At 44.5% G+C, this 20,663-nt stretch overlaps 1 protein-coding gene across 1 annotated transcript in view; it reads left to right on the top strand.

Annotated features, from left to right (window-relative positions):
- The window catches only part of PSKH1 (protein serine kinase H1), a 42,036-nt gene that overhangs the window by 11,406 nt on the left and 9,967 nt on the right, over positions 1 to 20,663 (top strand). Inside the window, exon 2 of the mRNA XM_007517719.3 lies at positions 6,513 to 7,533. Coding sequence (XP_007517781.1) covers positions 6,574 to 7,533 — 960 coding nt within the window. The 5' untranslated portion in view covers positions 6,513 to 6,573. The remainder of the gene's footprint in view (positions 1 to 6,512; positions 7,534 to 20,663) is intronic.

Here is a 20,663-nt window from a genome sequence, read left to right as displayed (position 1 = left end):
CTGTCTCTCCCCCTCTCTACTTCCCTCTCCCCCTCTCAATTTCTCTGTCTCTATCCAATAAATAAAATTTTTAAAAAATATTTATTTAATTTATTTATTCCCTTTTGTTGCCCTTGTTGTTTTATTGTTGTAGTTATTATTGTTGTTGTTGTTGGATAGGACAGAGAGAAATGGAGAGAGGAGGGGAAGACAGAGAGGAGGAGAGAAAGATAGACACCTGCAGACCTGCTTCACCGCCTATGAAGCGACTCCCCTGCAGGTGGGGAGCCGGGGTTCGAACCGGGATCCTTATGCCGGTCCTTGTGCTTTGCGCCACCTGCGCTTAACCCGCTGCGCTACAGCCCGACTCCCAAAAATTTTTAAAAAGAAAATTTCATCGAATAAAAATAGGAAGGGGAAGGGAGAAAAAAAACAAAAGGCTGGGGGTCGGGCGGTAGCGCAGCGGGTTAAGTGCACGTGGCGTAAAGCTCAAGGACTGCATAAGGATTGCAGTTCGAGCCCCTGGGTCCCCACCTGCAGTGGGTCGCTTCTCAAGTGGTGGAGCAGGTCTGCAGGTGTCTGTCTTTCTCTCCCCCTCTCTGTCTTTCCCTCCACGACAACAACAACAATAATAATATCAACAATAAAAACAACAAGGGCAACAAAAGGGAAAAAACAGCCTCCAGGAGCAGTGGACTCATATTGCAGGCATCGAGCCCCAGCAATAACCCTGGAGGCAAAAATAAATTAATGATAATAAATAAAAGGCTGCCAGGAATGGTGGATTCATAGCGCAGGCACTGAGTGAGCCCCAGCGATAACTCTGGTGGATAAAAAAAATAAATAAAGAGAATAATCTTAGGGGAAAGAGCCAGATGCCTATGGACCCCTGTCTAAGAGAGAGCCACAGATCTGGCATTTGAGGCCAGGAAACTATTTCAGGATCCATCCTTGCCCTCTGCTCTCAAGCCTCTGACCTTCCCATCAGATGGGGTTGGGTCTAGCTGCTCATGGACAAACTTGCTTTGAAGTTCAAACCCAGACTCCAGGACTACATTTCCTCTGTTTTGAAGGTGTTTGCTCATGCCCTCAATGAACATAACTGCCTTAACCACCAATCTGATCTCTTCTGCCTCTTGAGAATTTGTCATAACAAATAGAAATCTGAGAGCCTGACCACTTTTCATTCATTATTAATAAACATTGAATGCCTCCTTTGAGCTCAGCACTTTGCTGGGTGCCAAAGAGTTCTAGAAACCTGACAAATGGCCCCAATCCCCAAGGGGCTGACAACTACAGTCATCAGAAGCAATTGAGAGCACAGCAGTGAGTAGTTTGACCTAAATTGTACTTGAAGTGGAGGTTTCAAAAGACTCACAGAAAAGATCTTTTGTAGAGATGTGTTGATCCTCCAACTGAGTAGTATTAGGAAGAATTAAGGCCTTGACCTAGTGAGTCTGAGCTCTGCTGGGATCCAGGCACTTTTGGAATCTTTCATAAGTAGAAGGATTTCTGCATGGAGAACCAGGTGGTTTGGGTCCCAACTCAGCCAGCAATTTCTGAATAGCTTTGAACAAGTTTCTTTTTCTTTCTTTCTTTTCTTTTTTTTTTTTTTAAATATTTTTTTCTTTATTGGGGGATTAATGTTTTACAGTTGCCAGTAAATTCAGTAGTTTGTACATGCATAACATTTCTCAGTTTTCCACATAACAGTACAACTCCCACTAGGTCCTCTGTCATCCTATCCAGGACCTGTATTCTTTGCCCCTCCACCCCCCACCCCAGAGTCTTTTACTTTGGTGCAGTACACCAACTCCAGTCCAGCTTCTGCTTAGTGTTTTCTCTTCTGATCTTGTTTTTCGACTTCTGCTTGTGAATGAGATCATCCCATATTCATCCTTCTGTTTCTGACTTACTTCACTTAACATGATTTATTTTTGCCTCCAGGGTTATGCTGGGGCTTGGTGCCTGCACCACGAATCCACTGCTCCTGGAGGCTATTTTTTATAATATTTATTTATTTATTCCCTTTTGTTGTCCTTGTTTTATGGAGGCTATTTTTCCCCAGTCTTGTTGCCGTTGTTGTTTTATCGTTTTTGTGGTTATTATTGTCATTGTTATTGCTGTCATTGTCGGATAGGACAGAGAGAAATCAAGAGAGGACGGGAAGGTAAAGAGGGGGAGAGAAAGATAGACACCTACAAAACTGCTTCACCATTCGTGAAGTGACCCAGGTTCAAGCCCCTGGTCTCCACCTGCAGGGGGAAAGCTTTGCAAGTGGCGAAGCAGAACTGCAGATGTCTCTTTCTCTCTATTCCCCCTCAATTTCTCTCTGTCTCTGTTCAATAAATAAATATTAAAGAATAAAAATATATATGGTTGTCAGAAAAGTCATGACATATTTTTCTATGAAAAAAAATATATATCCAGGAGGTGGTGCAGTGATTAGAGCTTTGAACTTTAAACTATAAGGTCCCAAGTTAAGTTTGATCCCTAGTATTATATATTTCAGAGTGATATTCTGATTCTTACTTTTCTCTCTCTCTCTCTCTCTCTCTCTCTCTCATGTTAATAAATATTGAAAAAAATGTAGACAAAGCCAGTGTGTACGCTTGGACATTGATTTTATTCATTTAGGATTCTGCCTTACCAGGAAGACATGACATCTAAATTGCTGTGCAGGGTCACTGTGTAAGGTCATCTTTGCAGTTAGAGTTCTCTCTGAATGGTGGGAGATGCTGCCACTTCCTGTGTGTCCTTGAGTGTCAAGGAGTCCTCACCCAAGAGCTATTTCTTCCTTGAGCTGCATCCCTTTACCATATGATGATCTTGTATAGTTTTTTTTTTTTTTTCCCTTAAGGGTTATCAATGGGGCTCTTTGCCTGCACTGCTAATCCATTGCTCCTGGAGGCTATTTTTTTCCCTTTTGTGGCCTTTCTTGTTTATTGTTGTTGTTATTGCTGTCATTGTTGTTGGATAGGACAGAGAAATCGAGAGAGGAGGGGAAGAGAAAAATAGACACTTGCAGACTTGCTTCACTAACTGTGAAGCTACCTCCCTGCAGATGGAGATCTTGGGCTGGAACCAGGATTCTTATGCCCATCCTTGCGCTTCGCACCATGTGCACTTAACCTGCTGTGCTACTGCCCAGACCCGCTTGTATAGTTTTTTTTTTTTTCCCTCTAGGGTTATCGCTGGAGCTTGGTGCCTGCACTAGGAATCCAATGCTCCTGGAGGCTATTTTTCCCCTTTTGTTGCCCTTGTTGTTTGTGATTGTTGTTACTGCTGTCTTTGTTGGATAGGACAGAGAAAAATCGAGGGGGTGGGGAGAGACAGACACCTGCAGACCTGCTTCACCTCCCAGAGGCCACTTTTTTTCCCTTTTGTTGCCCATCGTTATTATTGTTGGATAGGACAGAGAAATTGAGAGAGGAGGGGAAGACAGAGAGGGGGAGAAAAAGATAGACACCTGCAGACCTGCTTCACCACTTGTGAAGTGAACCCTCTGTAGTTGGGGAGCCGGGGTCTCGAATGAAGATCCTTACTCGAATGAAGATCCTTACTCGGGTCCTTGCGCTTTGCGCCATATGCACTTAACCTGCTGCGCTACCTTCCCCCCAGCCCCCGCAACCGCCCCACCTCCGCCTTGTATAGTTTTTGAAGGAAGAGATAAGCCTGCAAATTTCAGGAGTTCATAGTGCTAATCTTTGGCCGTTGTGAAAAGAAGCCTTGTTTCTAAATGCCTTTGAACATTATTTCCTACGCTGTTGTATGAGGTCTCAGGCATTTGCATGAGAGAACTGCAGCAAACCTCTCTCATGAAAAATTTGCTGTCTTATATAAAATAAATAAAATATTTTAAAAATATCTCAATTTATTTATTTATTTATTGGGTAGAGATAGAGAGAAACTGAGATGTTAGGGGAAGATAGAAAGAGGGTGGAGGGGTAGATAGTATAATGGTTATGTAAAGAGACTCATGCCTGAGGCTTAAAAGTCTTCAATTCCCACACCGCCATAAGCCAGAACTGAGCAGTGTTCTGGTTAAAAAAAAAAAAAGAGAGTTCCCAGCGGGGAGGCGCTGCCACCAATAGACCCCTGCAGACCTGCTTCACAGCTTGTGAAGCGACTCCCCTGCAGAAGGGGAGCCGGGGCTCGAACCGGGATCCTTATGCCAGACCTTGCGCTTTGCACCACGTGCACTTAACCTGCTGCGCTACCGCCCGACTCCCCAGTGTTTCCTTTTTATGAATAAAAACTAAAAAAAAAAGAGAGAGAGAGAGAGAGACAGAGAGATAAAGAGAGACACCTGTAGAAGTGCTTCATCATTTGTGAAGCTTACCCCTGTAGGTGGGGACCAGAGGCTTGAAGTTGGGTCCTTGCACATAGTAACATGTATGCTGTACCAAGTGTGCCAGCATTCATCCCGTAAAATAAATCTTCAAAAATTATATGTTGGGAGTTGGGTGTTAGTGAAGTGGGTTAAGGGCGTAAGTATACCTGATCGAGCCCCTGGCTCCACACCTGCAGGAGGGTTGCTTCGCAAGAGGTGAAGCAGGTCTGCAGGTATCTGTCTTTCTCCCTCTTTGTCTTCTCCTCCTCTCTTCATTTCTCTGTCATATCCAACAACAACAAGGGCAACCAGAAAAAAAATTGGGGGGGAGGAGGGAAGAGACTCTTAGGCCTGAGGCTCCAAAGTCCCAGATTATGATGATGGTGATGATGATGATGATGATGTTGATTTTTAACCAGAGCAGTGCTCAACTTTGGTTTATGGTGTTGCAGGGATTGGACCTAGGACTTCAGAGTCTTAGGCATGAAAGTCTTGTGCATAACCATTATGTTATCTCCTTCACCCCAAAATAAATATTTTTATTTATTTATTTATTTATTTATTGGGGAATTAATGTTTCACATTCAACAGTAAATACAATAGTTTGTACATGCATAACATTCCCCATTAAAATAAATATTTTTATATAAAGATTTTATTTATTTATTAATGAGAAAGATAGGAGAGAGAAAAGAACCAGACGGAGTTGGGCAGTAGCACAGCGGGTTAAGCGCACGTGGCACAAAGCACAAGGACCAGCATAAGGATTCCGGTTCCGGCTCCCCACTTGCAGGGGAGTCGCTTCACAGGCGGTGAAGCAGGTCTGCAGGTGTCTATCTTTCTCTTTCCCTCTCTGTCTTCCCCTCCTCTCTCCATTTCTATCCTATCCAACAACAACGACAACATCAACAACAAAAACTACAATAAAACAAGGGCAACAAAAGGGAATAAATAAATAAAATAAAATTTAAAGAACTCATTAAAAAAAAAAAAAAAGGAACCAGACATCAATCACTCTGGTACATTTGCTGCCAGGAACTGAACTCAGGACCTCCTGCTTGAAAATCCAATGCTTTATCTACTGCACCACCTCCCAGATCACCCCAAATAAATATTTTTAAAAGATTTATTCATCATTTGGGGGCTGGGTGGTGGCTCACCGGTTGAGTGCACGTTACAATGGGTAAAGAACCTGGTTTGAACCCACAGTCCCCACCTGCAGGGGGAGAGCTTTGAGAGCGGTGAAGCAGGGCTACAGTTGTCTCCTAGTCTCTCTTCCTCTCTATCTCCCCCTTTCCTCTTGATTTCTGACTATCTCTACCCAATAAATAAATAAAGATTTTTTTTTTAAAAAAAATATTTATGGGTAGAGGAGATAGAATAATTGTTATATAAACTGACTTTTTAAAAAATTTATTTTATTTTTAATGAGAGAAAGATACAGAGGAACACAGAAATACCAGAGCACTACTCAGCTCTGGCTTATGGTGGTGCTGGGGATTGAATCTGAGACCATAAGAGCTTCAGGCATGAAAGTCTTTTGCAAAACCATTGTGCTGTCTTCCCAGCCCATAAACTGATGTTCATGTCTGAGGCTCCCAGGTCCCAGGTTCAATCCCCTAAACCACCATAAACCAAAACTAAGCAGTACTCTGGCAAATAATAATAATAATAATAATAATAATAATAATAATAATAATGACAGTTTTTTAAAAATCATACCAAAAAAAAGATTTATTTGTCATTGAGGGAGAGAAAGAAGGAAAGAGAGAGAGCCAGAGCGTCACTTTGGCACATGGGATGTCAGGGGCCTTGGGACCTCAAAGTCAAGACAGTCTAAGCCTTTGTCCACTGCACCAACTCTAAAAATATATCTCAAAGAAATATAATCAGCCCCCTAAAAAGGAAATACAAAATATGTTTTATTTTCATTTTATTTATTTTACCAGAGCACCACTCCACTCATTTCTGGCTTATGGTGGGGCTGGGAATTGAATTTGGGACCTTTGGTGCCTCAGGCATGAAAGGCTCTTTGCATAACCATTATGATATCTCCCCCAGCCCGCCCCCCCCAAAAAAAAAATAGAATCCGCTCTACAGTCTTAATTAGGTTGGGTTTCTTAAGGGGTGAGGAGGATGACTGTGTCCCTGCGGGGGTACTTCTGGCTATGCTGACCTGCCCTCTCTTCTGTCTGCTTAGGTGTAGACAGGGCACTGCCTACAGAGCAGGTCCTGCTAGCCTCACTGGAGAGGATGAGCCCATGTCCGTAATGGGCTGTGGGACAAGCAAGGTCCTTCCGGAGCCGCCCAAAGATGTCCAGCTGGACCTGGTCAAGAAGGTGGAGCCCTTCAGTGGTGTTAAAAGTGATGTGTACAAGCACTTCATCACAGACAGTGTTGGCCCTCTCAAAGCTGAGTTCCCAGCAGCCAGTCAGTATGCCAACCCCTGTACTGCTGCCCCCACCACTGGCCATACTGAGCCCCCTTCAGAACCACCACGGAGGGCCAGGGTGGCTAAGTACAGGGCCAAGTTTGATCCCCGAGTGACTGCCAAGTATGACATCAAAGCCCTGATTGGCCGAGGCAGCTTCAGCCGAGTGGTACGCGTGGAACATCGGGCAACTCGGCAGCCATATGCCATCAAGATGATCGAAACTAAGTACCGCGAAGGCCGAGAGGTGTGTGAATCGGAGCTTCGCGTATTGCGCCGGGTACGTCATGCCAACATCATCCAGCTGGTGGAGGTGTTCGAGACACAGGAGCGTGTGTACATGGTTATGGAACTGGCCACTGGCGGAGAGCTCTTTGACCGCATTATCGCCAAGGGTTCTTTCACTGAGCGTGATGCCACCCGGGTGCTGCAGATGGTGTTGGATGGCGTCCGCTATCTGCACGCTCTGGGCATCACACACCGAGACCTCAAGCCTGAGAATCTGCTCTACTACCACCCAGGCACCGACTCCAAGATCATCATCACTGACTTCGGCCTGGCCAGTGCCCGAAAGAAGGGTGACGACTGCCTGATGAAGACCACCTGCGGCACACCTGAGTACATTGCCCCGGAAGTCCTGGTCCGCAAGCCCTATACCAACTCAGTTGACATGTGGGCACTGGGCGTCATTGCCTACATCCTGCTCAGTGGCACCATGCCCTTTGAGGATGACAATCGTACCCGGCTCTACCGGCAGATCCTCAGGGGCAAGTACAGCTACTCGGGGGAGGTGAGTCTACCTGTCCTGGGAATATTGAGGAATACCTGGCAGTGGAGGTGGTATATGCTGCAGCTTTCAGATTAAGGGGATGAGCTCTGAAGACTGCATTTGTGGGGTCCAGGCAGTAATGTAAAAACCAGGAAATGAGGCTAGACTAGCAAGGTGTCTATTTTTCTCTCAAAAGGGAGCCCTGAAGCTAAGACTTGGGAAAAGATAGTTTATTTGGGGTGTGAGTTCAGCAAGCACAAGTGAAATGTGGGGGAAATGAGACAGAAAGGGAGAAAGCTGGGCAGGGGTAGGTAGCATAATGGTTATGCAAACAGACTCTCATGCCTGAGGCTCCAAAGTCTCACATTCAATCCCCTGCACCACCATAAACCAGAGCTGAGTAGTGCTCTGGTTAAAAAAAGAAAAATAGGGGGTCAGGCGGTGGCGCAGTGGGTTAAGCGCATGTGGCGCTAAGCGCAAGGACCGGCGTAGGGATCCCGGTTCGAACCCCCGGCTCCCCACCTGCAGGGGAGTTGCTTCACAGGAGGTGAAGCAGGTCTGCAGGTGTCTCTCTCTCCTCCTCTCTGTTTTCCCCATCTCTCTCTATTTCTCTCTGTCCTGTCCAACAATAGCGACAACAACAACAATAATAACCACAACAATAAAACAAGGGCAACAAAAGAGAATAAATAAATATTTAAAAAATTAAATAAAAAAGAAAGAAAGGGAGAAAGCCAACGAAAGGCACATGAAGGAGTGGACTGCACTGTGGGCTCCTGGAGGCTGTGCAAAATCATAATCACTTGGTGCCTAAGCATCTACCACAGGCGGGCTGGGAAGTGGGTGGTTTGTAAATCCTCTGACTCCTGTATGAGTCAAGAATTTTTTTGGGGGGGGGAGTTAAGTGCCTGACTCTTCCGAATGCCAACTAGAGCTGGAGGAAGTCCTCAACAAAGAAGCAGAGAAGTGCAGGCAGTGGATGCAGTTGGCCTACTCAGGAGCACTGCAACTGTAGAGCACTCATCAGGCTGAGAGGACGTAGGCCGGGCCTGGTTAAACCAGCAGCCCACTTCTCATTTCTGCCCATTTTGCCCACATAGCAGTGAGGCCCCCATGCACCCGGAAATTTCAATTTTTGAAAGAGAAACCAGAAAATCTGATCTTAAAATGTTAGAATTGGTGGTCTGGGAGGTGACACAGTGGATAAAGAACAGGACTCTCAAGCCTGAGGTCCAGAGTTCAGTCCCTGGCAGCACATGTACCAGACTGATGTCTGGTTCTTTCTCTTTCCTCCTATCTTTCTCATTCATAAATAAATAAAATCTTAAAAAAAAATATTGGGGGTTGGACGGTAGCGCAGCGGGTTAAGCACACGTGGCGCAAAGTTCAAGGGCTGGCTTAAGGAACCCAGTTCGAGCCCCCGGCTCCCCACCTACAGGGGGTTGCTTTGCAAGTGGTGGAGCAGTTCTGTAGGTGTCTATCTTTCTTTCCCCCTCTCTGTCTTCCCCTCCTCTCACCATTTCTCTCTGTCCTATCCAACAACAATAACATCAATAACAATGATAGTGGGCAGGGGAGACAGCATAATAGTTATGCAGACTCTCATGCCTGAGGTTCCTAAATTCTAGGTTCAATTCCCTGCACCACCATAAGCCAGAGCTGAGCAGTGCTCTGGAGTTGGGCTGTAGCACAGCCATTAAGCACAGGTGACACAAAGCGCAAGGACCAGCCTAAGGATCCCTGGCTCCCCACCTGCAGGGGAGTCGCTTCATAGGCAGTGAAGCAGGTCTGCAGGTGTCTATCTTTCTCTTTTCCCTCTGTCTTCCCCTCCTCTCTACATTTCTCTCTGTCCTATCCAACAATGAAGACATCAATAATAATGACAATAATAATTACAACAATAAAAAAACAACAAGGGCAATAAAAAGGGAAAATGAATAAGTATTAAAAAAATAAAATAAATAAAAATTTAAAAAATAGTTTAATAAAAAAAATGATAGTAATAATAGCCACAACAACGATAAAACAACAAGGGCAACAAAAGGGGGAAAAATGTTAGAATCCAGGCCAGGTGGTAGTTATTAGTGCACAAGGACCTGGGTTTGAGCCCCTGGTTCCCACCTTCAGGGGGAAAGCTTCATGAGTGATAAAATAGGGCTGCAGGTGCCTCTGTCTCTCTACCTCTCTATCTCCCCCTTCCTCTCAATTTCTGGCTATATCTATCCAATAAAAAAAAAAAAAAAATACATGTTTAAAAGAAAAAGAAAGAAAATCATTTTATAAAAAAACAAAAGACAACAAGGGCAACAAAAGGGAATAAAAGATAATAATAATAAAATGTTAGAATCTGGGAGCCAGGCAGTAGCGAATTGGGTTAAGCACTTATGGCGCAAAGCTTAAGGACCGTCATAAGGATCCCGGTTTGAGCCCCTGGCTCCCCACCTGCGGGGGGGGGGGGCGGGCGGGTGGTTGCTTCACAAGTGGTGAAGCAGGTCTTCAGGTGTCTTTCTCTCCTCTCTGTCTTCCCTTCTCTCTCAATTTCTCTCTGTCCTATCCAAAACAACAAAGGCATCAGTGGCAATAATAACAACGACAACAACAAGGGCAACTTAATGAGGAAAAAAATGTTAGAATCAGCCTGGCAAAATAGCTCACTTGGATAGTGCACTGCTTTGTCATGTGTGCAGCTCAACCCCCATTACATTGAAGGAAGCTTCAGTGTTGTATTTTTATTTTTATTTTATTTTTAATAATTATTTATTTTCCCTTTTTGTTGCCCTTATTTATTTTATTGTTGTTGTAGTTATTATTGTTGTTGGATAGGACAGAAAGAAATGGAGAGAGGAGGGGAAGACAGAGAGAGGGAGAGAAAGATAGATACCTGCAGACCTGCTTCACTGCCTGTGAAGTAACTCCCTTGCAGGTGGGGAGTCAGGGGCTCAAACCGGGATCCTTAGGCCGGTCCTTGTGCTTTGCGCCATGTGCGCTTAACCTGCTGTGCTACCGCCCGACTCCCCAGTGTTGTGTTTTTATTCCCTCTCTCTGTGAAAAAAAAAAAGTTGAAATTTAGTTCACCTATCTGCACACACATATTCAACCAGCAGGTCATTAGTTGCCTGAACAATTGTTAATTTTTACCATCACTGCAGTGAACTGAAGGAAAGTGCAGAAAAAAAAAAAGAGCTGGATGGTCCTTAGACTGCATGCTGCCTGCGTAGAAGACAAGGTTGACTGCAGCAGACAGCAGGTGCTGTGGGCTGGAGCAGAATGGCGAACTTGGGGAGTCTGTGCAGAAAAATTGTGTCACAGTTTTAAATAGTTTTATTTATTATTATTATTTTGGCCTCTAGGGTTATTGCTGGGGTTTGGTGCCTGCACCACGAATCCACTGCTTCTGGAGGCTATTTTTTTTTTCCTTTTGTCGCCCTTGTTGTTTTTTATTGTTGTGGTGGTTATTATTGTTGTTGTTATTGATGTCATTGTTGTTGGATAGGACAGAGAGAAATGGAGAGAGGAGGGGAGACAGAGAGGGGGAGAGAAAGACAGACACCTGCAGACCTTGCTTCATTGCTTGTGAAGTGGCCCCCCTGCAGGTGGGGAGCCATGGGCTCGAACGGAACGGGGATCTTTATACTGGTCCTTGCGCTTTGTGTCACATGCGCTTAACCCACTGCACTACTGCCTGACCCCCTTAAATAGTCTTTTTTATTATTTTTTAAATCTTGATTTATTTATTAGATAAATAGAGCCAGAAATCAAGAGGGATGGGGGAGATAGAGAGGAAGAAAGACAGAGAGACACCTACAGCACTGCTTCACCACTCACAAAGCTTTTTTTCCCTCTGCAGGTGGGGACTGGGGGCTCAAACCTGGGTCTTTGCGCATTGTAACATGTGCACTTAGCCAGATGTGCCACCACCCAGCCCGTGTGTGACAGTTTTACATGGGAGGGAAGGAGGGCTTTGCAGGACCACAGAATCCTGCCATGGCCTTGAGGGCCTCTCCCTGTGTCCCTACAGAAGAGCAGGGGAGATAACATAATGGTTATGCAAACAGATTCTCAAGTCTGAGTTACAGAAGGTCCCAGGTTCATTCCTCAGCACCACTGTATGCCGGAACTAAATAGCTCTGGAGAAAAAAAAAAAAAAACACCCCAACCCCAGTGCTCCTCAGCTTCCCCCCCAGGCCTAGAGCAGCCAAAGTGCTATTCACACCTCCAGAACAACCCACAGGGAGGAGAGAGAGTGCTCCCTTCTGCAACCCCACATCTCTCCCAAGGGTTCTGGACTAGGCCTCTCTAGCTTCAGTCAACTGAACCAAAGCAGCATCTCTTGAAGGAGTCACCCAAAGCCTGTGTCACCACTTTGCCTGCATTCCATCACCCTCTCTGTCATGCTTCCTGATGTGGTTATGGGGTCAGTCAAGGATTTCCCTTCCATGGGGCAGGAGGTTGGTATTCTCTTGGGAATGACTAGGTCATCGTATTATGATGAAAAAGGAAACCTTCCTCTTTACACCTGCTCTGTGCTGACATAAGTAGAGGGGAAGCCAGGACAGTCTCCAGCTTTCCTCTGAAATCGTTGACCTTTTATTCTTGCTCCAAAAGGATTAAACAAAACAAATACTGACTGGCTAAGAAGCCTAGGCAATGGTAGGTGGTTGTAGAGGACACCATCCTTTCTTTTTTTTTTTTTTCTTCTTTTTTTTTTTTTTAAGAATTTATTTATTCATGAGAGATAGGAGGAGAGAAAGAACCAGATATCACTCTGGTACATGTGCTACCAGGGATTGAACTTGGGACTTCATGGTTGAGAATTGAATGCTTTATCCACTGCGCCACCTCCCGGACCACAAGTTATTTATTTATTTATTATTATTTTTTTATTAATGTTTTACATTCGACAGTAAATACAATAGTTTGTACATGCATAACATTCCCCAGATTCCCATTTAACAATACAACCCCCACTATGTCATTCATCATCCTTCATGGACATGTATTCTCCCCACCCACCCACCCACCCCAGAGTCTTTTACTTTGGTGCAATATGCCAGTTCCATTTCAGGTTCTACTTGTGTTTTCTTTTCTGATCTTGTTTTTAACTTCTGCCTGAGAGTGAGATCATCCCATATTCATCCTTCTGTTTCTGACTTATTTCACTCAACATGATTTTTTCAAGGTCCATCCAAGATTGGCTGAAAACGGTGAAGTCACCATTTTTTACAGCTGAGTAGTATTCCATTGGGACACCATCCTTTCACCCTCTGGGCTGGGTTTATCAAGGGTCAGAAGACCCAGAATTGCTTCTCAGAGGCAGTGTTGTGCCAAGGGTCTGTCTGACTCACTGCATGTTGGGACCCTGCAGCTGTGTGGTGCCTAGTTGTTGATGGTCCAGCTGACACAGGGAGTAGCAATCTTAGTTACAGAACAAGGAGGGCTGCGGGGAGGGGGGGGGCGGGGGGCGAGTTTTCCAAGAGATGCTGACCAAGAAAAGACTCTTTCCAAAAGTCTGCAGAGTTCTTGATTCTAGAAATTGTTGATCAGGCAGTTTATCTAACTGGAATGTGCAGACTCTTGCTAACTGGCTATTGCTTATCTGCGGGTAGAAGAATGACAAATGAATGAGGTGGGGGAATGGAGCTAAGCATCCTGCTTCTGCTAGAGCCACAGGACTGCGTCCTGAGACTGCTTGCTGCTCTGTTGGAGTCACAGGCACAAGTCTAGGGGGAAGAGAGGCATTGCCAGCCTTTGGCCTCACTACCCTTCATCCGAAGCCAAAAGCATCAGTTTCCAGTTCCAGAGTCAGTTCCTGGCTAGCTCTGACTACACCTGTTATCAGATTACTAGTTCACTCCCCTTGGCAGAGAATGCTGGATTGAAAGGTATAGGGTGGGTGGGGCATTGAATTTTGTGGGTGAGGAACATTCATCATTAGATCAGACTCTCTAAGATGGATACTAAGCATCTGTATTTCTGTTCTTCTGGTTATTGCCTGCCCATAAGTACATATTGAGGGGTTGAGGACACTGCATAATTTTTATGCAAAAGTCTCACATGCCTGAGGCTCTGAGGTCCCAGGTTCAATCCTCAGCACCACCATAAACTAGAACTGAGCAGTACTCTGGTCATCCTCTCTGTGTCTTCCTTTCTGTATCTCTTTCTTTCATTAAAATAAAATACATAAAGTATTAAAAATAAAAATAATAAAGATTTATTTATAAAACAAAACAAATGTAACTACATCTTGTGAAAATCCAGAGAGATATGGAGCTTGTCATTACCTGGGAAGAAGAACTAGGATTAGGACTAGCTGGGCCTGGGTGGTGGCAAACCTGGTTGAGCACACATGTTACAATGTGCAGGAACCCAGGTACAAGCATCTGGTCCTCACTTGCAGGGGGAAAGCTTCACAGGTGGTGAAGCAGTGCTGCAAGTGACTCTCTGTCTCTTTCCCTCTCTGTCTTCCCCTTCCTCTCAATTTCTGTCTCTTTTTTATTTTATATTTATTTGTTTATTTTGGATAGAGACAGATAAATTGAGAGGAGAGAGGGAGGGATAGAGAGAGAGAGAGAGATACCTGCATCCCTTCTTGACCTCTCATGAAGCTTTTCCCCTGCAGATGGGGACCACCAGCTTGAATTGTGTCCTTGTGCACTGTAATGTGTACACTTAACCAGCCAGGTGCACCACCACCTGGCCCCCAGTTTCTGGCTATAGCTATCAAATAAAGATAATTTTTAAAAGTAAAATAGAGGGGGAGTTGGGTGGTAGCGCAGCGGGTTAAGCGCACATGGCACAAAGCTCAAGGTCCGGCGTAAGGATCCCAGTTTGAGCCCCCAGCTCCCCACCTGCAGGGGAGTCGCTTCACAGGCGGTGAAGCAGGTCTGCAGGTGTCTATCTTTCTCTACCCCCTTTATCCTCCCCTCCTCTCTCCATTTCTCTCTGTCCTATCCAACAATGACAACAACAATAACAACAACAATAAAATAACAAGGGCAAAAAAAGGGAATAAATAAATATTAAAATTTAAAAAACAATAAGAAAAAAATAAAAAGGAATAGAATATGCTATCACAGGCCTTGGCATAGAGCCACTGGGCCTGGACAGTCTGGAACATGGATTAAGGGGCTCTGGTCAGGTGACTGGGCAGACCCCTTCTTCTTAGGGTTGGGCCCTCTGCCCTCTATCCAGGTGAAGATGATTTAAGTGACAAGGTCCTATCTGAGAGCATGCCATATCAAGGGGTTCTTTATATCTAGCTGCTCAGATAAGCAAAGACCACCTGTCTCTGAACTCAGTCAGATTTGAAGGGTAAGTTTCTTACCAGACACTAAGTCTCATGGCACTTGGTGCTCTTTTTTCCATTTACTTATTTATTTATTGGATAGGGATAGAGAGCAATTGAGAAGGGAAGGAAGACAGAGAGGGAAATAGAGACAGCCCTATTTCTCTACTCCTCAAGCTTTCCCCCCCCCCTACCAGGGGGAACTAGGGGCTTGAACCTAGGACCTTGCTATTGCGCACTGTAATATGTGTGTCTAACCAGGTGAGCCACTGCCTGGCCCTTCACTAGGCTTTCTAGGCCTAGTTTTCCTGCCTGTGTTTCCTGCCTCTACCCTCTAACAACGTCTAATAGTGGTGTCTGATTTGTGCTGTGCAATATTGGTATTTCCCAAGCATTGTGCCCATGTAGCCCCTGCCAGACTCAGTTGTCGTCATGGGTGTGAATTGAGGGACTTCCTGCAAGAGATGGACTTTAGAAGAAGGAGGCTCATGGGAGTCGGGCCGGTAGCACAGCGGGTTAAGCGCAGGTGGCGCAAAGCGCAAGGACCAACGTAAGGATCCCAGTTTGAGCCCCCGGTTTCCCACCTGCAAGGGAGTTGCTTCACAGGTGGTGAAGCAGGTCTGCAGGTGTCTATCTTTCTCTCCCCCTCTGTGTTCCCTTCCTCTCTCCATTTTTCTCCTATCCAACAACAGTGACATCAATAACAACAATAACAATAATAACAAGGGCAACAAAAATGGGGGGGGGATAGCCTCCAGGAGCAGTGGATTTGCAGTGCCGGCACTGAGTCCTAGCAATAAACCTGGAGGAAAAAAAAAAGAAGGAGGCTCAGAGAAGAGGATATTTCTGCTGTTATTTATTTGTTTTTATTTATTTATTGGGGAATTAATGTTTTACATTCAACAGTAAATACAATAGTTTGTACATGCATAACATTCCCCAGTTTCCCATTTAACAATACAACCCCCACTATGTCATTTATCATCCTTCATGGACCTGTATTCTCCCCACCCACCCACCCACCCCAGAGTCTTTTACTTTGGTGCGATATGCCAATTCCATTTCAGGTTCTACTTGTGTCTGCTGTTCTTTAGAATAAGCAGGAAGTTGAGAGTAATGTAGTAGAGGTGTTTGTTGCTGGGAGCCAAGTAAGGCCAGAGGGTATTTCTTCTGTTTTCAACATTAGCCTTAGGAAAAAGAAATTCTGACCAGAGTACTGCTCATCTCTGGTTTATGGTGATGCTAGGGATTGTACCTGGGACCTACAAGCCTTGGGCATGAGAGTCCATTGTGTAAACCATTATGTTATATCTCTGACCCAGCCTTAGAAATTTGACCAACCTGGGCAGGGGTAGACAGCATAATAGTTATGTAGAGAGACTCTCATGCCTGAGGCTCCCAAATCCCATGTTCGATCCCCCATACCACTATAGCTGATTAGTGCTCTGGTTAAAAAAAAAAGAAGAAGAAATTTGTGGTATGGGAGGTGGCATAGTGGATAAAGCATCGGATTCTCAAGCATGAGGTCCTGAGTTCAATCCCCAGCAGCACATGTACCAGAGTGATGTCTGGCTCTTTCTCTCTCCTCCTATGTTTCTCATTAATAAATAATTTTTTATATTTATTTATTCCCTTTTGTTGCCCTTTTTATTGTTGTAATTATTGCTGTTTTTGTTGTTGGATAGGACAGAGAGAAATGGAGAGAGGAGGGGAAGACAGAGGGGGAGAGAAAGACAGACACTTGCAGATCTGCTTCACCGCCTGTGAAGCGACTCCCTTGCAAGTGGGGAGCGGGGGGCTCAAACCGGGATCCTTCCACCAGTCCTTTGCGCCACATGCACTTAACCTGCTGTGCTACCACCTGACTCCCCTAATAAATATTTTTTTAAAAAATCTAAAGAAAAAAAGAGTGGTTCGGGAGGTGGTGCAGTGACAAAGCTTTGGGCTCTCAAGCATGAGGTCTTGAGTTTGATCCCCGGCAGCACATGTGCCAGAGTGATGTCTGGTTCTTTCTCTCCTGTCTTTCTCATAAATAAATAAAATAAATAAAAATAAATTTAAAAAAAAAAAGAAAGAAATTTGACCAGCTTTAAAGATGTATTCCCTAGTCCCCATTTGCAGGGATAAAACTTCACAAGCAGTGGAGCAGTGTTGTATGTGTCTCTCCTTTTCTCTGTCTCTCTGTTTCTTACTGTCTATCAGAAAGAGTGGAAGGAAGGAAGGAAGGAAGGAAGGAAGGAAGGAAGAAAGGAAGGAAGCTGGGTGATGGTACACCTCGTTAAGCACACATGTTACAGTGCACAAGGACTCTAGTTCGAGTCCCTGGTCCCCACCTGCAGGGGGAAGTGGAAGTGGTGAAGCAGGGCTGCTGGTGTTTCTCTGTCTCTCTCTCTCTCTATCTCCCTCTTCACACTCAATTTCTGACTGTCTCTATCCAGTTAGTAAATAAAGATAATACCAAAAAAAGTGTAATTTAAAGAGAGAGAAAGGAAGAAAAGAAAGAAAAAAAGAAAAGAAAAGAAAAGAAAAGAAAAGAAAGAAAGAAAGAAAGAAAGAAAGAAAGAAAGAAAGAAAGAAAGGAGCCACTGGGAATAATGGAGTTGTCATGTAGGCAACAATCAGCCAGTGGTAACCCTGGTGGCAAAAATAAGATAAAGTATGCATTTCATAGATTGCTTGCTTTAGGAATAGTGCTGACAGCTTTCATTGCATGGTGCCTATTGAATAGCAGGATGGGGGCTGAGGGCTCTCTCTACACCCAAGCTATCTAATTGCCACAACAGACCTGCTAGGTCGGGTGTGTCACCCATATTATAGATGAGGAAACTGAGACTAGTAAAGTTAAGTAACTTGTCTGTGGTCTCAAAGCTAAAGAGTGGCAGGCTCTCATCCAGGTCATCTTGGCTTCAGAGTTCTTGGGGTTTCCATCCCCCACAGACCTGTTTATTAGCAAATACAGGAATCCTGGAAGAGAAGAGAGTGCTAGGGAGAAGGCTGTAACAGATGATTTTGAGAGGAGACATGGGATTTTTTTTACCCAATGTCTGAGGGTCACATTGGAAGTGATGAGTGACACATGTTGGACAGATATATGGAAGGCCAGCTGAGTATGGGAGTACTCTGACGACAAAGAGCCACATTGAAGGGGGGGACTTCCTGTCATGGGAGGCTTCAGGAGGGCAGGAGCAGTTCTTTCTAAAGGAGTGACTCAGAAGGTGAATGAATCATCAGCTGTAGACCCATACTAGAGAACTGTTGTGGTTCCACTGACTTGGGTGTTCTGTGATTCACTTGACATGAAATGGGATGTCGTCAGCCTACTGTCATTGCTTTTGTGAAGAGTTCTATTCCTAGAGGCAGGTTGAAGAGGCTCTTGTAGGATTGATGGCAGAAATATGCCATCAGCAGCATTTGTCTGCTGCATTTAGCAACTTTTAATTGTCACCTTCCTCTGTTTGGGCAGTCTGTGAGCTATGGGTGAGCCTGGGTGACTTCACCAGGAACAAGTGGGCTTGAGTAAACTTTCTCACAGAGCTTTGTTCATGACAGGTGAATACTAACTAACCTCAACAGAATTCATGAGTGGAGATAGAAGTAATCACTATGCAACTAGCTTCTAAACCCAGAACCTTCCAGGGATGTTCCAGGTCTTTGTTAAATACAGACATTATTTGGCTGCTGGCAGAGGTTACACACATCCCAATTCCAAAGTAGCATCCTTCCTGTCTCTTGAGTGCCCTGCTTCTCCCACTCATCCCTATGTGGACTCTGGTCAGGGACAGGTGGGGGTACAAGAGTATATGTGGTCATTCATCTCAAGTTTGCTTGTTTATCTATTTGCTTTACCAGAACACTGCACAGCTCTGCTTTGGTGTATGGTGGTGTAGAGAATTGAACCTACAGCCTTGAGACATTGGAGCTTCAAGCATGGAAGGCTTTTGTATAGCCATTATGCTGTCTCCCACCTCCAAGTTTCTCTTTTAAAATTAATTAATTAATGAGAGAGATGAGAGACCAGAACATCACTCTGGCACATGTGGTACCAGGAATTAAACTCAGGATCTCAATGCTTTAGAGTCCAATGTCTTACTCACTTTTCCACCTCTCAGGCCACCATCTTAAGTCTTTCTTTTTTCCTTTTTTGCCACCAGGGTTATCACTGGGACTCGGTGCCTGCAATACTACACATCCACTGCTCTTGGTTGCCTTTTTTTTTTTTTTCTTTTTCTTTTCCCTTACTGTATAGGACAGAGAAAATTGAGAGAGGAGGGGAAGATAGAGAGGGAGAAAGATAGACACCTGCAAACCTGCTTTCATCGCTTGTAAAGCAACTCTCCTGCAGGTAGGGAGCTGAGATCCTTGCATGGGTCCTTGAGCTTCCTACTATGTGTGCTTAACCCAGTGCAGTGAGCCACTGCCGGATGCCCTCTTTTTTTCCTTCCTCCCTTCCTCCCTCCCTCCCTTCCTTCTTCCCTTCCTTCCTTCGTTTCATGGGAGCACTGCTCAACTCTTGTGGTTTGTGGTGATGTTAGGGATTGAGTTTGAAACGGCTGGTGCCTCAGGCATGGAAGTCTTTTCTGAGCTGCAGAGCTAGAATAACAGTTATGCAAAAGACTGTCATGCCTGAGGCTCTGAGGTCTCAGCTTCAATCTGCTGTACCACCATAGACCAGCATTGAGCAGTATTCTGGTGTAAAATTAAAAAACAAAATTTATGGGAGTTGGGCGTAGCGCAGCAGGTTACATGCAGGTGGCACGAAGCACAAAAATCAGTTTAAGGATCCTGGTTGGAGCTCCTGGCTCCCCACCTGCAGGGGAGTCACTTCACAGGTGGTGAAGCAGGTCTGCATGTGTCTTTCTCTCCCCCTTACTATCTTCCCCTCCTCTCTCCATTTCTTTCTGTCCTATCTAACAACAACAATAACTACAAAAAAAAAAAAAAAAACAAGGGCAACAAAAGGGAAAATAAATAAATATATATATATAATAAGTTTTTAAAAACATTATTTTGTATTATATATATATAAATATATATATAATACAAAATAATGTTTTTAAAAACTTATTATTTTTTTTTGCCTCCAGGATTATTGCTGAGGCTTGGTCCCTGCATCAGGAATCCACTGCTCCTGGAGGCTATATTTTTTCCTTTTGTTGCCCTTGTTTTATTGTTGTTGTTATTGATGTCGTTGTTGCTGGATAGGACAGAGAGAAATGGAGAGAGGAGGGGAAGACAGAGAGGGGGAGAGAAAGACACCTGCAGACCTGCTTCACCGCCTGTGAAGCGACTCCCCTGCAGGTGGGGAGCCAGGGGCTTGAACCAGGATCCTTACGCCAGTCCTTGCACTTTGCGCCATGTGCACTTAACCCGCTGTGCTATGGCCTGCCGGCCCCCTCTTGATTTCTGACTGTCTCTATCCAATAAATATTTAAAATAATTTTTCAAAAAAAATCATAAGAGAGCGAGAGACAGGCGGGTAGAAAGGTAGGAAAGGGAGAGAGAGGTCAGAGCATTAGCTCTGGCATATGCTGTGCTGGGGATCCAACCTAGGACCTTATGCTTGGAAATCTAGAAGTTTACTATACGTGTGATTTGGGAGGTGGTGTATGGCATTGGACTCTCAAGCATGAGGTCCTGAGTTTAGTCCCCAGCAGCACATGTATCAGAGTGATGTCTGATTCTTTCCTTCCTTCTCATTAATAAAAAAATAATGAAAGTTCACCATGCCACTTCCTGGGCCTCTCTTCAAGTTCCTAACACAATTTTACTAGTTTTCAAGTTACCACGGTCTTTCCTAATTTTTATTGTCATTTTCTGCCTCTTTCATTTTCTTTTTTATTTACTTAATTTTTTAAATATTTATTTA

Source organism: Erinaceus europaeus, chromosome 2 (assembly GCF_950295315.1).
Source record: "Erinaceus europaeus chromosome 2, mEriEur2.1, whole genome shotgun sequence".
Lineage (NCBI taxonomy): Eukaryota > Metazoa > Chordata > Mammalia > Eulipotyphla > Erinaceidae > Erinaceus > Erinaceus europaeus.
The sequence above is the reverse complement of the archived record's forward strand: the minus strand, read 5'-3'. Positions and strand labels throughout refer to the sequence as shown.